The 15,120-nt window shown below is 46.0% G+C and overlaps 1 protein-coding gene across 2 annotated transcripts in view; it reads left to right on the top strand.

Moving 5' to 3' along the window:
- chst11 (carbohydrate (chondroitin 4) sulfotransferase 11) overlaps positions 1-12,804 on the top strand; it is an 81,894-nt gene extending 69,090 nt beyond the window's left edge. For both annotated transcript variants that reach the window (XM_042300305.1, XM_042300304.1), the window contains exons 3-4: positions 8,994-9,223; positions 10,808-12,804. In XM_042300305.1, coding sequence (XP_042156239.1) covers positions 8,994-9,223; positions 10,808-11,432 — 855 coding nt within the window. In that variant the 3' untranslated portion in view covers positions 11,433-12,804. The remainder of the gene's footprint in view (positions 1-8,993; positions 9,224-10,807) is intronic.
- The last annotated feature ends 2,316 nt before the right edge of the window (positions 12,805-15,120 follow it).

The following is a 15,120-nucleotide window of genomic DNA, read 5'->3' as shown; positions in this document are numbered from 1 at the left end:
CCCTACATTTGCTCTAAAACAGAGTGAATCAAGTTGAACTGTATCCATGTAGGCCGCCAGCCTTTAGTCTCTCCCCTCCTTCCCCTCCTCCAGTACTTCACCTGTGCCTATAAAGAGTTAGTCGCTAGTGTTTGCGACCATCAGCAGAACTGCAATGGGATATTTATTATAGCTGCAGAAGAGGAGCTATCGGATATTTATTATAGCTGCGCTGTGCAGAAGAGGAGCTATCGGATATTTATTATAGCTGCGCTGTGCAGAAGAGGAGCTATCGGATATTTATTATAGCTGCGCTGTGCAGAAGAGGAGCTGGATATTTATTATAGCTGCGCTGTGCAGAAGAGGAGCTATCGGATATTTATTATAGCTGCGCTGTGCAGAAGAGGAGCTATCGGATATTTATTATAGCTGCGCTGTGCAGAAGAGGAGCTATCGGATATTTATTATAGCTGCGCTGTGCAGAAGAGGAGCTATCGGATATTTATTATAGATAGAAGAGGAGCTATCGGATATTTATATAGCTGCGCTGTGCAGAAGAGGAGCTATCGGATATTTATTATAGCTGCGCTGTGCAGAAGAGGAGCTATCGGATATTTATTATAGCTGCGCTGTGCAGAAGAGGAGCTATCGGATATTTATTATAGCTGCGCTGTGCAGAAGAGGAGCTATCGGATATTTATTATAGCTGCGCTGTGCAGAAGAGGAGCTATCGGATATTTATTATAGCTGCGCTGTGCAGAAGAGGAGCTATCGGATATTTATTATAGCTGCGCTGTGCAGAAGAGGAGCTATCGGATATTTATTATAGCTGCGCTGTGCAGAAGAGGAGCTATCGGATATTTATTATAGCTGCGCTGTGCAGAAGAGGAGCTATCGGATATTTATTATAGCTGCGCTGTGCAGAAGAGGAGCGATCGGATATTTATTATAGCTGCGCTGTGCAGAAGAGGAGCGATCGGATATTTATTATAGCTGCGCTGTGCAGAAGAGGAGCTGGATATTTATTATAGCTGCGCTGTGCAGAAGAGGAGCTATCGGATATTTATTATAGCTGCACTGTGCAGAAGAGGAGCTATCGGATATTTATTATAGCTGCACTGTGCAGAAGAGGAGCTATCGGATATTTATTATAGCTGCGCTGTGCAGAAGAGGAGCGATCGGATATTTATTATAGCTGCACTGTGCAGAAGAGGAGCGATCGGATATTTATTATAGCTGCACTGTGCAGAAGAGGAGCTATCGGATATTTATTATAGCTGCGCTGTGCAGAAGAGGAGCTATCGGATATTTATTATAGCTGCACTGTGCAGAAGAGGAGCGATCGGATATTTATTATAGCTGCACTGTGCAGAAGAGGAGCGATCGGATATTTATTATAGCTGCGCTGTGCAGAAGAGGAGCTATCGGATATTTATTATAGCTGCGCTGTGCAGAAGAGGAGCTATCGGATATTTATTATAGCTGCGCTGTGCAGAAGAGGAGCGATCGGATATTTATTATAGCTGCGCTGTGCAGAAGAGGAGCGATCGGATATTTATTATAGCTGCACTGTGCAGAAGAGGAGCTATCGGATATTTATTATAGCTGCAGAAGAGGAGCTGTGCAGAAAGAGGAGCTATCGGATATTTATTATAGCTGCGCTGTGCAGAAGAGGAGCGATCGGATATTTATTATAGCTGCACTGTGCAGAAGAGGAGCTATCGGATATTTATTATAGCTGCACTGTGCAGAAGAGGAGCTATCGGATATTTATTATAGCTGCGCTGTGCAGAAGAGGAGCTATCGGATATTTATTATAGCTGCACTGTGCAGAAGAGGAGCGATCGGATATTTATTATAGCTGCACTGTGCAGAAGAGGAGCTATCGGATATTTATTATAGCTGCGCTGTGCAGAAGAGGAGCTATCGGATATTTATTATAGCTGCACTGTGCAGAAGAGGAGCTATCGGATATTTATTATAGCTGCACTGTGCAGAAGAGGAGCTATCGGATATTTATTATAGCTGCGCTGTGCAGAAGAGGAGCTATCGGATATTTATTATAGCTGCACTGTGCAGAAGAGGAGCTATCGGATATTTATTATAGCTGCGCTGTGCAGAAGAGGAGCTATCGGATATTTATTATAGCTGCACTGTGCAGAAGAGGAGCTATCGGATATTTATTATAGCTGCACTGTGCAGAAGAGGAGCTATCGGATATTTATTATAGCTGCGCTGTGCAGAAGAGGAGCTATCGGATATTTATTATAGCTGCGCTGTGCAGAAGAGGAGCTATCGGATATTTATTATAGCTGCGCTGTGCAGAAAGAGGAGCTATCGGATATTTATTATAGCTGCGCTGTGCAGAAGAGGAGCTATCGGATATTTATTATAGCTGCGCTGTGCAGAAGAGGAGCTATCGGATATTTATTATAGCTGCGCTGTGCAGAAGAGGAGCTATCGGATATTTATTATAGCTGCGCTGTGCAGAAGAGGAGCTATCGGATATTTATTATAGCTGCGCTGTGCAGAAGAGGAGCTATCGGATATTTATTATAGCTGCACTGTGCAGAAGAGGAGCTATCGGATATTTATTATAGCTGCACTGTGCAGAAGAGGAGCTATCGGATATTTATTATAGCTGCACTGTGCAGAAGAGGAGCTATCGGATATTTATTATAGCTGCACTGTGCAGAAGAGGAGCTATCGGATATTTATTATAGCTGCACTGTGCAGAAGAGAAGAGCTATCGGATATTTATTATAGCTGCGCTGTGCAGAAGAGGAGCTATCGGATATTTATTATAGCTGCGCTGTGCAGAAGAGGAGCTATCGGATATTTATTATAGCTGCGCTGTGCAGAAGAGGAGCTATCGGATATTTATTATAGCTGCACTGTGCAGAAGAGGAGCTATCGGATATTTATTATAGCTGCACTGTGCAGAAGAGGAGCTATCGGATATTTATTATAGCTGCACTGTGCAGAAGAGGAGCTATCGGATATTTATTATAGCTGCACTGTGCAGAAGAGGAGCTATCGGATATTTATTATAGCTGCGCTGTGCAGAAGAGGAGCTATCGGATATTTATTATAGCTGCGCTGTGCAGAAGAGGAGAAGAGGAGCTATCGGATATTTATTATAGCTGCACTGTGCAGAAGAGGAGCTATCGGATATTTATTATAGCTGCGCTGTGCAGAAGAGGAGCTATCGGATATTTATTATAGCTGCGCTGTGCAGAAGAGGAGCTATCGGATATTTATTATAGCTGCGCTGTGCAGAAGAGGAGCTATCGGATATTTATTATAGCTGCGCTGTGCAGAAGAGGAGCTATCGGATATTTATTATAGCTGCACTGTGCAGAAGAGGAGCTATCGGATATTTATTATAGCTGCACTGTGCAGAAGAGGAGCTATCGGATATTTATTATAGCTGCACTGTGCAGAAGAGGAGCTATCGGATATTTATTATAGCTGCGCTGTGCAGAAGAGGAGCTATCGGATATTTATTATAGCTGCACTGTGCAGAAGAGGAGCTATCGGATATTTATTATAGCTGCACTGCAGAAGAGGAGCTATCGGATATTTATTATAGCTGCGCTGTGCAGAAGAGGAGCTATCGGATATTTATTATAGCTGCACTGTGCAGAAGAGGAGCTATCGGATATTTATTATAGCTGCGCTGTGCAGAAGAGGAGCTATCGGATATTTATTATAGCTGCGCTGTGCAGAAGAGGAGCTATCGGATATTTATTATAGCTGCGCTGTGCAGAAGAGGAGCTATCGGATATTTATTATAGCTGCACTGTGCAGAAGAGGAGCTATCGGATATTTATTATAGCTGCGCTGTGCAGAAGAGGAGCTATCGGATATTTATTATAGCTGCACTGTGCAGAAGAGGAGCTATCGGATATTTATTATAGCTGCACTGTGCAGAAGAGGAGCTATCGGATATTTATTATAGCTGCGCTGTGCAGAAGAGGAGCTATCGGATATTTATTATAGCTGCACTGTGCAGAAGAGGAGCTATCGGATATTTATTATGCGCTGCGCTGTGCAGAAGAGGAGCTATCGGATATTTATTATAGCTGCACTGTGCAGAAGAGGAGCTATCGGATATTTATTATAGCTGCGCTGTGCAGAAGAGGAGCTATCGGATGCAGCTGCGCTGTGCAGAAGAGGAGCTATCGGATATTTATTATAGCTGCGCTGTGCAGAAGAGGAGCTATCGGATATTTATTATAGCTGCGCTGTGCAGAAGAGGAGCTATCGGATATTTATTATAGCTGCGCTGTGCAGAAGAGGAGCTATCGGATATTTATTATAGCTGCGCTGTGCAGAAGAGGAGCTATCGGATATTTATTATAGCTGCGCTGTGCAGAAGAGGAGCTATCGGATATTTATTATAGCTGCGCTGTGCAGAAGAGGAGCTATCGGATATTTATTATAGCTGCGCTGTGCAGAAGAGGAGCTATCGGATATTTATTATAGCTGCGCTGTGCAGAAGAGGAGCTATCGGATATTTATTATAGCTGCGCTGTGCAGAAGAGGAGCTATCGGATATTTATTATAGCTGTGCAGAAGAGGAGCTATCGGATATTTATTATAGCTGCGCTGTGCAGAAGAGGAGCTATCGGATATTTATTATAGCTGCGCTGTGCAGAAGAGGAGCTATCGGATATTTATTATAGCTGCGCTGTGCAGAAGAGGAGCTATCGGATATTTATTATAGCTGCGCTGTGCAGAAGAGGAGCTATCGGATATTTATTATAGCTGCGCTGTGCAGAAGAGGAGCTATCGGATATTTATTATAGCTGCGCTGTGCAGAAGAGGAGCTATCGGATATTTATTATAGCTGCACTGTGCAGAAGAGGAGCTATCGGATATTTATTATAGCTGCAGAAGAGGAGCTATCGGATATTTCAACATCATAACCATAACAAACCTCAGTAAGACTGTTAAGTCAATTATGAAATGAAACATGGAAACGCAGATATTAACAGCTCCTTATTACTCACACATTTCACTGACAAAAGTGCAGTTACAGGAGAGAACGCTTTTGTGAATACAAAAAAATAGACTATTGGCTCATCACCGAAGGCTAGTTTGAGGTGTGGACATGTGACAGGCTTGACTTGATATTAGCACATTCACTTATGGAGTCAGGGAGGGATATACTGATTTTAGCTAACTGGAAATGTTGCTGCATACACACACAGTACACATGCACACACGAACACACTAATGTGGTTCGAGGGTTTTGTGTCAGTTGTACTACTCTGCGAACTATGAACGCTATCAGACGGGCTGGCGTTTTTGACTGACAGCGCGCCCCGAGGGAATGGAACGAGAGATGCCGTTGGAGACGACAGACATCACACACACAGACTCTCAATCGACAAGGACTTTGTTGGAGTTACAGAGGAAGTGCTGATCTGATACAAGGGTTTGAGAAACAACTTGAGAGGGAGTACTTACCATTACGCAGACCGAATGTCTGCGCTGTTACTCTAACACTGTGTTGCTGTAGGTTGAGACTCAGAGACAGACTTGGATAGTGTCTGTTCTGCCATAGGAACAGCATGGCAGAATCACTTAGGGCCTGTGAGCTCTGACCTCCATCACCGTAGGCTGTCTCTATGGAGAGACACATCTCCGATATCCTTTTCCATCTCTCCATCTCCTCGTCCTCCCATCATTAACACCACATAAGAGCTCCCCTCGCTCCTCAGATAGGAGAGGAGATAAAACGACAGGAAGATGGGGGAGACATACCACGATTCTCTCTCTCTCTCTCCTCAGTCACTCTGTTAATTATACTACTTGTTCTCCACTGAGAGAGATGGAGAGATGTCCTTTCACTCCATGAAGTTCTGCTCAGTGTGATCTAGGGCCTTTATAGCCCTGCGAGGAGCAAAAGTGAACATTCCACGTAACAAGGAGCTGGTATTCACAGTGTCTCTCCCTCCCAGTCAGCTTTGATGTGATGTGGCATGACAATGGAGATAAGACAAAGAAAAAGAGGGGGAGAAAAAAGATGATGGTGAAGAGGAGGAGGAGGGTGTCACTTTTTTCCCTTCCGACTCGTTCATTATCTAGCATCACTTGTTTGTTGAGTCAGTCTCTCGGGCCTCTCAAACTAATTTGCGGAGAAGTGAAGTTGACATGCCGAGAGATAGAGAGGAAGATGGTAGAGAGAGGGGGAGAGAGAGGGGAGAGAGAGAGAGAGAGAGGGGAGAGAGAGGGGAGAGAGAGGCCTGTAGGAGAGAGAGATGGGAGAGAGAGGGCCTGTAGAGAGAGGGTCTCTCTGCTGTGTAGAGAGGGGTGTAGAGAGAGGAGAGAGAGGGGAGAGAGAGGGGAGAGAGAGGGGAGAGAAGGGAGAGAGAGGGGAGAGAGATAGGGGAGAGAGATAGGGGAGAGAGAGAGGAAGATGGTAGAGAGAGGGGAGAGAGATGACAGAGACAGATACAGTAGAAAGACAGAGGGAGATTAGCATGCCTTGTTAAACTAGCTCAGTCCTGTCTCTCTGCTGTGTAGGGCTGTAGTTCAGTCCTGTCTCTCTGCTGTGTATGGCTGTAGTTCAGTCCTGTCTCTCTGCTGTGTATGGCTGTAGTTCAGTCCTGTCTCTCTGCTGTGTACGGCTGTAGCTCAGTCCTGTCTCTCTGCTGTGTATGGCTGTAGCTCAGTCCTGTCTCTCTGCTGTGTATGGCTGTAGTTCAGTCCTGTCTCTCTGCTGTGTATGGCTGTAGTTCAGTCCTGTCTCTCTGCTGTGTATGGCTGTAGCTCAGTCCTGTCTCTCTGCTGTGTATGGCCTGTAGCTCAGTCCTGTCTCTCTGCTGTGTATGGCCTGTAGCTCAGTCCTGTCTCTCTGCTGTGTATGGCCTGTAGCTCAGTCCTGTCTCTCTGCTGTGTATGGCTGTAGTTCAGTCCTGTCTCTCTGCTGTGTATGGCCTGTAGCTCAGTCCTGTCTCTCTGCTGTGTATGGCCTGTAGCTCAGTCCTGTCTCTCTGCTGTGTATGGCCTGTCTCTCTGCTGTGTAGCTCAGTCCTGTCTCCCTGCTGTGTATGGCTGTAGCTCAGTCCTGTCTCTCTGCTGTGTATGGCTGTAGTTCAGTCCTGTCTCTCTGCTGTGTAGGGCTGTAGTTCAGTCCTGTCTCTCTGCTGTGTATGGCCTGTAGTTCAGTCCTGTCTCTCTGCTGTGTATGGCTGTAGCTCAGTCCTGTCTCTCTGCTGTGTATGGCCTGTAGCTCAGTCCTGTCTCTCTGCTGTGTATGGCTGTAGTTCAGTCCTGTCTCTCTGCTGTGTATGGCTGTAGTTCAGTCCTGTCTCTCTGCTGTGTAGGGCTGTAGTTCAGTCCTGTCTCTCTGCTGTGTACGGCCTGTGTGTAGCTCAGTCCTGTCTCTCTGCTGTGTATGGCTGTAGCTCAGTCCTGTCTCTCTGCTGTGTATGGCTGTAGTTCAGTCCTGTCTCTCTGCTGTGTATGGCCTGTAGCTCAGTCCTGTCTCTCTGCTGTGTATGGCCTGTAGTTCAGTCCTGTCTCTCTGCTGTGTATGGCTGTAGTTCAGTCCTGTCTCTCTGCTGTGTATGGCTGTAGTTCAGTCCTGTCTCTCTGCTGTGTATGGCTGTAGCTCAGTCCTGTCTCTCTGCTGTGTACGGCCTGTAGTTCAGTCCTGTCTCTCTGCTGTGTATGGCTGTAGCTCAGTCCTGTCTCTCTGCTGTGTATGGCTGTAGTTCAGTCCTGTCTCTCTGCTGTGTAGGGCTGTAGCTCAGTCCTGTCTCTCTGCTGTGTATGGCCTGTAGCTCAGTCCTGTCTCTCTGCTGTGTATGGCTGTAGCTCAGTCCTGTCTCTCTGCTGTGTACGGCTGTAGCTCAGTCCTGTCTCTCTGCTGTGTATGGCTGTAGCTCAGTCCTGTCTCTCTGCTGTGTACGGCTGTAGCTCAGTCTTCATCCAAGGTTCCTGAATACAAAGGAACTCCACTACAGCCTTCCAACTACTCTACTATAGAATGTAAACACACAGTACAGTACCTGTCCATACCTGTGTTTAGGACAGGAACTCAGATAGAGACAAATGTTGTGCCTGAAATAGCACCCTATTTCCTATAGTGCACTATTTTGGGGCCCAGGGCCTGGTCAAAAGTAGTGCACTATGTAGGGATTATGATGCAAAATAGACTTCACCCGTGGGACCATAACAGCAGTAGTAGTAATATCTCAGAGTTGATGTTTCTGTCACCCATGACCATCAGTCTCTGATGATCTCTTAAAGGGAATGGGCTTTACTTAAAGGGTAATAGACTGTGACATGAAGTGTAACTACCATAACCCCACTGCATCTGCTCTTTTGAGCTTTTTGTTTGATCATATTTCCCATACACATGATCTCTTCAATGGCTAATTGATCTTAACTGGCAGAACCTGTTACACAGTTATATTTAGTTGTGCAAGCATAATTTCTTCACATTTACTCAGATGCCATATACTGTATATGCGTGTCACTTGATAAATGGTTAATGGAGGGGTTCAAGTACTAACACAAGGCTTTTAGTTTGGTTAAGTGCTGAGAGCACGGAGGTGGTCCCAGACATGAGTTATTTTAGCAACCCTCCTCAAAGGCCTAGCCCTATTCTCTACTCTCTGGTATGGCATACAGCTGTGGCACTGACTGGCTGTCGTGCTGTGTGTGCACGTGCACGGTCTGATCGATTTAGAGTCCCTGGGGAAACAAGGGAATTCCCTGAAAGGGTTATTCAGGGTACAGAACAAAAATAATCACCAGCTCTAAGAAAACATTCCTGCTCTTTAGATCAAGAACATCCATCCCTCACTTCCTCCTCTCCTCTTTCCATTATTCCCTCCCTTCTTCCCCCATCCTTCTTTCTTCACTCTGAAATGTTAATGTGTGGGTCAAGTGAGCTACTGTCGAATGAAATGAGATGCAATGCATATTGTATTAGTCAGCTCCCCATAGATCATAATTTGTATTCCAGAAGATGAATCTCTCTCTCTCTCCCCCAGTCTGAGTTTTCCAGTGCCGCCATCCTCCACCAGGCCAGGAGAGACCATGTAGCTGAGTCATGTCGGGCCCAGAGTGCATCCAGCCGTAAGCGCAGGGTCCTGACCCCCGGTGACCTCAAACACCTGGTGGTGGATGAGGAGCATGAGCTCATCTACTGCTATGTCCCCAAGGTGGCCTGCAGCAACTGGAAACGCGTCATGATGGTCCTCACGGGACGCGGCAAGTACAGGTCAGCAGCATAGGAAACTACTATTAAGATTTGAGAACATGCAAGACACATTTTCTGAAAGGGAAACAATAAATAAACGATTAAAGATGTAAAAAGCTGAATAGTCGATAATGTTGTTTAATTTTATAATACTACTACTGATATGACTACGCTGTCACAAAACATTACACAAAGAACACAAAACACACAGAACACCTTCCTAATATTGAGTTGCATCCAGCCCTTTTGCCCTCAGAACAGTTTGTTGGGTCATGGACTCTACAAGGTTTCGAAAGTGGTCCACAGGGATGCTGGCCCATGTTGACTCCAATGCTTCCAACAGTTGTGTCAAGTCGACTGGATGTCCTTTAGGTGGTGGACCATTCTTGATACACACGGGAAACTGTTGAGCGTGAAAAACCCAGAAGCATTGCAGTTCTTGACACAAACCGGTGTGCCTGGCATCTACTACCGTACTCTGTTCAAAGGCACATAAATATTTTGTCTTGCCCATTCACCCTCTGGATGGCACACATACACAATCCATGTCTCAATTGTCTCAAGGCTTAGAAATCCTTCTTTAACCTGTCTGGCGCAGGCGTTCCACTAGCGACCCAACTCGACAACATCGAGAGCGCGAAATTCAAATGACAGAAATAGTAATATTTAACATTCATGAAAATACAAGTGTCATACATCAGAAAAAAGCGTAACTTCTTACTAATCCAGGTCCCGGCTACATTACAAATGGTCCTTTTGTTCGATAAAGTTATTCTTTATATCCCCAAAACCTCAGTTTAGCTGGCGCGCTTCATTCAATAATCCACCGGTTTCCCTCCTTCAAAAAGCATACAAAATGAATCCCAAACATTACCAAAAAACTTCTATAAACAAGTCAAACAACGTTTATAAATCAAACCTCAGGTACCCTAATACGTAAATAAACGATAACATTTAAGACGGAGAATCGTTATTGTCTTTACCGGAGATAAACAACAAAGAACGCGCTCTCATCCACGCACATGAAAACACTACAGCCAAAATGGGTGCCACTTAGAAAAGCTACAAATTCTAGTTCATTTTTCCAAAAACAAGCCCGAAACTCTTTCTAAAGACTGTTGACATCTAGTGGAAGCCCTAGGAACTGCAATCTGGCAGGTTTTCCCTTCATATTAAGCATGAAAGCCATTGGAAACAGTGGTAGCTCAGTCCTTTTTTTTCTGGATGGTTTGTCCTCGGGTTTTTGCCTGCCAACTTTAGAGCCAACTTTTTGCCTGCCAACTTTAGAGCGCTTTCTATCCAAATTTGTATATCCTAGCTTCTGGGCCTGAGTAACAGGCAGTTTACTTTGGGCACGCATTTCATCCAGATGTCAAAATACTGCCCCCTAGCCCAAAGAGTTTAACAAGTGACATCACCAAGGGATCATAGATTTCACCTGGTCAGTCTGTCATGGAAAGATCAGGTGTTCTCAATATTTGTATAGTCAGTGTTTATAACTGCAGCTACTATTACTACCACTCCTACTACTACAATTCAGATACTTTTATTTATTTGTGTTGTTTTTATTCTGTTCCTCATGGTCTTTATTTCTCTCCATCCCAGTGACCCTATGGAGATCCCTTCCAACGAGGCCCACGTCCCGTCCAACCTGAAATATCTGAACCAGTACAGCATCGCTGAAATCAACCACCGCCTCAAGAGCTACCTCAAGTTCCTGTTCGTCCGGGAGCCCTTCGAGAGGCTCGTCTCCGCTTACCGCAACAAGTTCACCCTCAAGTACAACTCCTCCTTCCACCGCCGCTTCGGCACCAAGATCGTCCGCCGCTACCGGAAGGACGCCACGCAGGAGGCGCTGCTCAACGGCGCCGACGTCAAGTTCCGGGAGTTCGCCGAGTATCTTGTCGACCCGGCCACCCAACGCGACGGCCCGCTCAACGAGCACTGGCAGACGGTGTACCAGCTGTGCCACCCCTGTCACATCCACTATGACCTGGTGGGAAAGTACGAAACCCTGGAGGAAGACGCCAACTACGTTCTGCGGCTGGCGGGGGTGGGCGAGTCGCTGCGCTTCCCGACCTACGCCAAGTCCACCCGCACCACAGACAGCATGACGGCCCAGTTCTTCAGCAACATCAGCTCCCAGCAGCACAGCCAGCTCTTCCAGCTGTATAAACTGGACTTCCTCATGTTCAACTACTCCACGCCAAGCTATCTGCGACTGGACTAACGACTAGAGGACCAGGACATGACTAGCCAGCTCTGGGCACGATCCACTTTTATTAAGAGAAGAACATAAGAACTGAGTGAAAGTGGAGAACAGATATTTTTGCAGAAGCTTTATTCAAAAACTGTTGTCGCTGTTTCTGGGGGGTGAACAGGAAGAACTGAGGGGAATGGGAGGGACAGAGATTGAGGAAAGTTGCTGGATCCGATTTGACGTGAAAGATTCTTGGTTATCCAATCAGCATTGTCCTGAAGGTGATAAAGGAGGAAGTGGAGATCCTATAGCATCAGAATGCAGGGTTCGGGTGGAGCTGATGTCAGAGGTTTTCTAAGAGGGGACATAGAGGAGAGAAGCAGGACTTCTGGAGAGTGATCGATATGTGTTCTGTATCTACATGAGGTGGGGCTCTTGACCAATTAGTCTGCTATGGAATCTGCACAGCAAACGGTGGCCTCGCATGCACGTGCCCTGGCCCCAAAGCATCATGGGAGCTGAGCTTATTTTATAACGAACAATAGCGAAACTCCGTCAAATTGTAAAACACATCCATGTCCTTCAGTGTGCTGTATCCTGGGTGTGTTTGATACGCCCACCAATTATACATTTGATAAGTAAACTGGCTCTTGGCTCCACCTCAAGCCCTCCTCATTATAGCTGGCTATTGACTTTGCTTTAAAGACCTCTAGAACCATTAGGCGTAAACAGTGGAGCTACAATTTACAGCCAACTGCTCTAAAGTTGTAGCTATGCTGTCAAGATCGCCATCGTCATAGGTGAAAAAACTCCTGAATCCTAAGGTTTGCCAGGTGAGGCCTCAGACTCCCATAGCAGGATCTGAAAAGACGGCCATTTTAGAAAGACGCTGAGCACCCTCGAGGCTTTGAGCCACAGGAAGTGGTCAGAAGGAATGATTGACAGGTGTTAGGTGCCTCCCACTAACCCAGAGAGGAACTGTAGAAGAGATGGCCTGTGTGGCTGTGAAAGGGTTTAAGGGACAGGATCTCATAAATCCGCCCACACCACACCCCAAAACCTACGGGCCATGCCCCCCCCCCCACAACGAGCAATGTCTCGGTTTTAATGTCTGATGAAAACTTTGCTGCGAGCAGCAATAAAAAATATTATTTAAATTACTTTTACTGTCGGGGGGTGGGTGGGGTGGATGAGAGAGAGGAAGATTTTAACATATTTTTTCTTGGCAGATTAACATTTTAGTTGATTTAAAAAAAAAAAGATTTTCATCAAGATTTTAAAAAAAAGAAAGTTTTTCATGTTTTTTTGTCCTGAGTTGCCTCCAGTACACTGTTAATGATAACATTTTAATTGTCTTCCTTTTTCCCGAAGGGCATACAATACAATAAAGTAAAGTCCATGACTTTGGTTTCTCTGTGCGTGAGAGTTGGGACATCCCATGGGATTTAGAGTTATTCCCTCTCTCCCCCTTTGTCAACTGAGTCTGGTGCCAAAGGGTTGGAACACTGCCAATGGCAGAAAGGGACAGTCAACTCAACTCTTATCAGTACTTTTCGGGAAACATCCAATAATTTACAAAACATTTACAATCCTGTGATTGAAATGAAACTATAGCATGAGAAACGTATTCTACATACATATCTACATCTACAGTGCAGACTACTGCTCAGAATCAGAAACAACAGCAGTGGTTGCCTTGATAATGATCGATAATAGAACCGTCTACCTTTGAGTCTGGCGGTGAAAGTCAGGTCTGTGTCCGCCCTCCCCAGGTGAAAGTGCGCTGTAATCATTACTCTGTGTAGTCTATGGGATCACAGAGAGTCGTATACACAGTGAAGGGGTGAGCGACGGAGGGAGAGAGAAGACAACTTAATTAGCCAGGCTGGGAGGGAGGGAGTCCTCTTTATTCTTTACACCCCTTTGTCATTCTTCCTCCACTCTGACTTCAAAGAGAGAGGGACGTTTATTGGGGAAGTTGTGTATTTTTATGTTGCTAGGTCTGAGCAGAAGTAACAGCAGCACAGAAGAAATGATCACTACTATATTCATCTGTCCCTCTGACCGTTAGTTTAGACAGGCGTGGTGACGAATGACAAGCTCACCTAATTTTGTCATAGCTTCTAAAATATTGGTGGCAGTTGTGTGTGTTTGCACGTATGTGTCGTTATAATTAGCAACTGGTTTGGAGGAACAAGGCCCTTCATATCTGGCTCTGATAAAGAGGAAGGCTACTGGTTTGGAGGAACAAGGCCCTTCATATCTGGCTCTGATAAAGAGGAAGGCTACTGGTTTGCAGGAACAAGGCCCTTCACATAGCGCTCTGATAAAGAGGAAGGCTGCTGGTTTGGAGGAACAAGGCCCTTCACATAGCGCTCTGATAAAGAGGAAGGCTGCTGGTTTGGAGGAACAAGGCCCTTCACATAGCGCTCTGATAAAGAGGAAGGCTATTGGTTTGGAGGAACAAGGCCCTTCACATAGCGCTCTGATAAAGAGGAAGGCTGCTGGTTTGGAGGAACAAGGCCCTTCACATAGCGCTCTGATAAAGAGGAAGGCTGCTGGTTTGGAGGAACAAGGCCCTTCACATAGCGCTCTGATAAAGAGGAAGGCTATTGGTTTGGAGGAACAAGGCCCTTCACATAGCGCTCTGATAAAGAGGAAGGCTATTGGTTTGGAGGAACAAGGCCCTTCACATAGCGCTCTGATAAAGAGGAAGGCTGCTGGTTTGGAGAATCAAGGCCCTTCACATAATGCTCTGATAAAGAGGAAGGCTGCTGGTTTGGAGGAACAAGGCCCTTCACATCTGGCTCTGATAAAGAGGAAGGCTGCTGGTTTGGAGGAACAAAGCCCTTCACATCTGGCTCTGATAAAGAGGAAGGCTATTGGTTTGGAGGAACAAGGCCCTTCACATAGCGCTCTGATAAAGAGGAAGGCTACTGGTTTGGAGGAACAAGGCCCTTCACATAGCGCTCTGATAAAGAGGAAGGCTACTGGTTTGGAGGAACAAGGCCCTTCACATAGCGCTCTGATAAAGAGGAAGGCTACTGGTTTGGAGGAACAAGGCCCTTCACATAGCGCTCGGATAAAGAGGAAGGCTGCTGGTTTGGAGGAACAAGGCCCTTCACATAGCGCTCTGATAAAGAGGAAGGCTACTGGTTTGGAGGAACAAGGCCCTTCACATAGCGCTCTGATAAAGAGGAAGGCTACTGGTTTGGAGGAACAAGGCCCTTCACATAGCGCTCTGATAAAGAGGAAGGCTACTGGTTTGGAGGAACAAGGCCCTTCACATAGCGCTCGGATAAAGAGGAAGGCTGCTGGTTTGGAGGAACAAGGCCCTTCACATAGCGCTCGGATAAAGAGGAAAAGGCTGTGGTTTGGAGGAACAAGGCCCTTCACATAGCGCTCTGATAAAGAGGAAGGCTACTGGTTTGGAGGAACAAGGCCCTTCACATAGCGTTCTGATAAAGAGGAAGGCTATTGGTTTGGCCTACATCTCCGACCCCATCCACTTACAGAAACAATGGGAGCATTCTGAGCTCTCCCTCCTCTCACACACACACACACACACACACACACACACACACACACACACACACACACACACACACACACACACACACACACACACACACACACACACACACACACACACACACACACAGATGTTGATGCCACGCAGCCTCTTACTCAGCAGCTGTACTCTAGTGAGGGTTGGTAA

The sequence above is a fragment of the Oncorhynchus tshawytscha genome, linkage group LG17 (assembly GCF_018296145.1).
Source record: "Oncorhynchus tshawytscha isolate Ot180627B linkage group LG17, Otsh_v2.0, whole genome shotgun sequence".
Classification (NCBI taxonomy): domain Eukaryota; kingdom Metazoa; phylum Chordata; class Actinopteri; order Salmoniformes; family Salmonidae; genus Oncorhynchus; species Oncorhynchus tshawytscha.
This window is presented reverse-complemented; position numbering and strand designations above follow the sequence as displayed.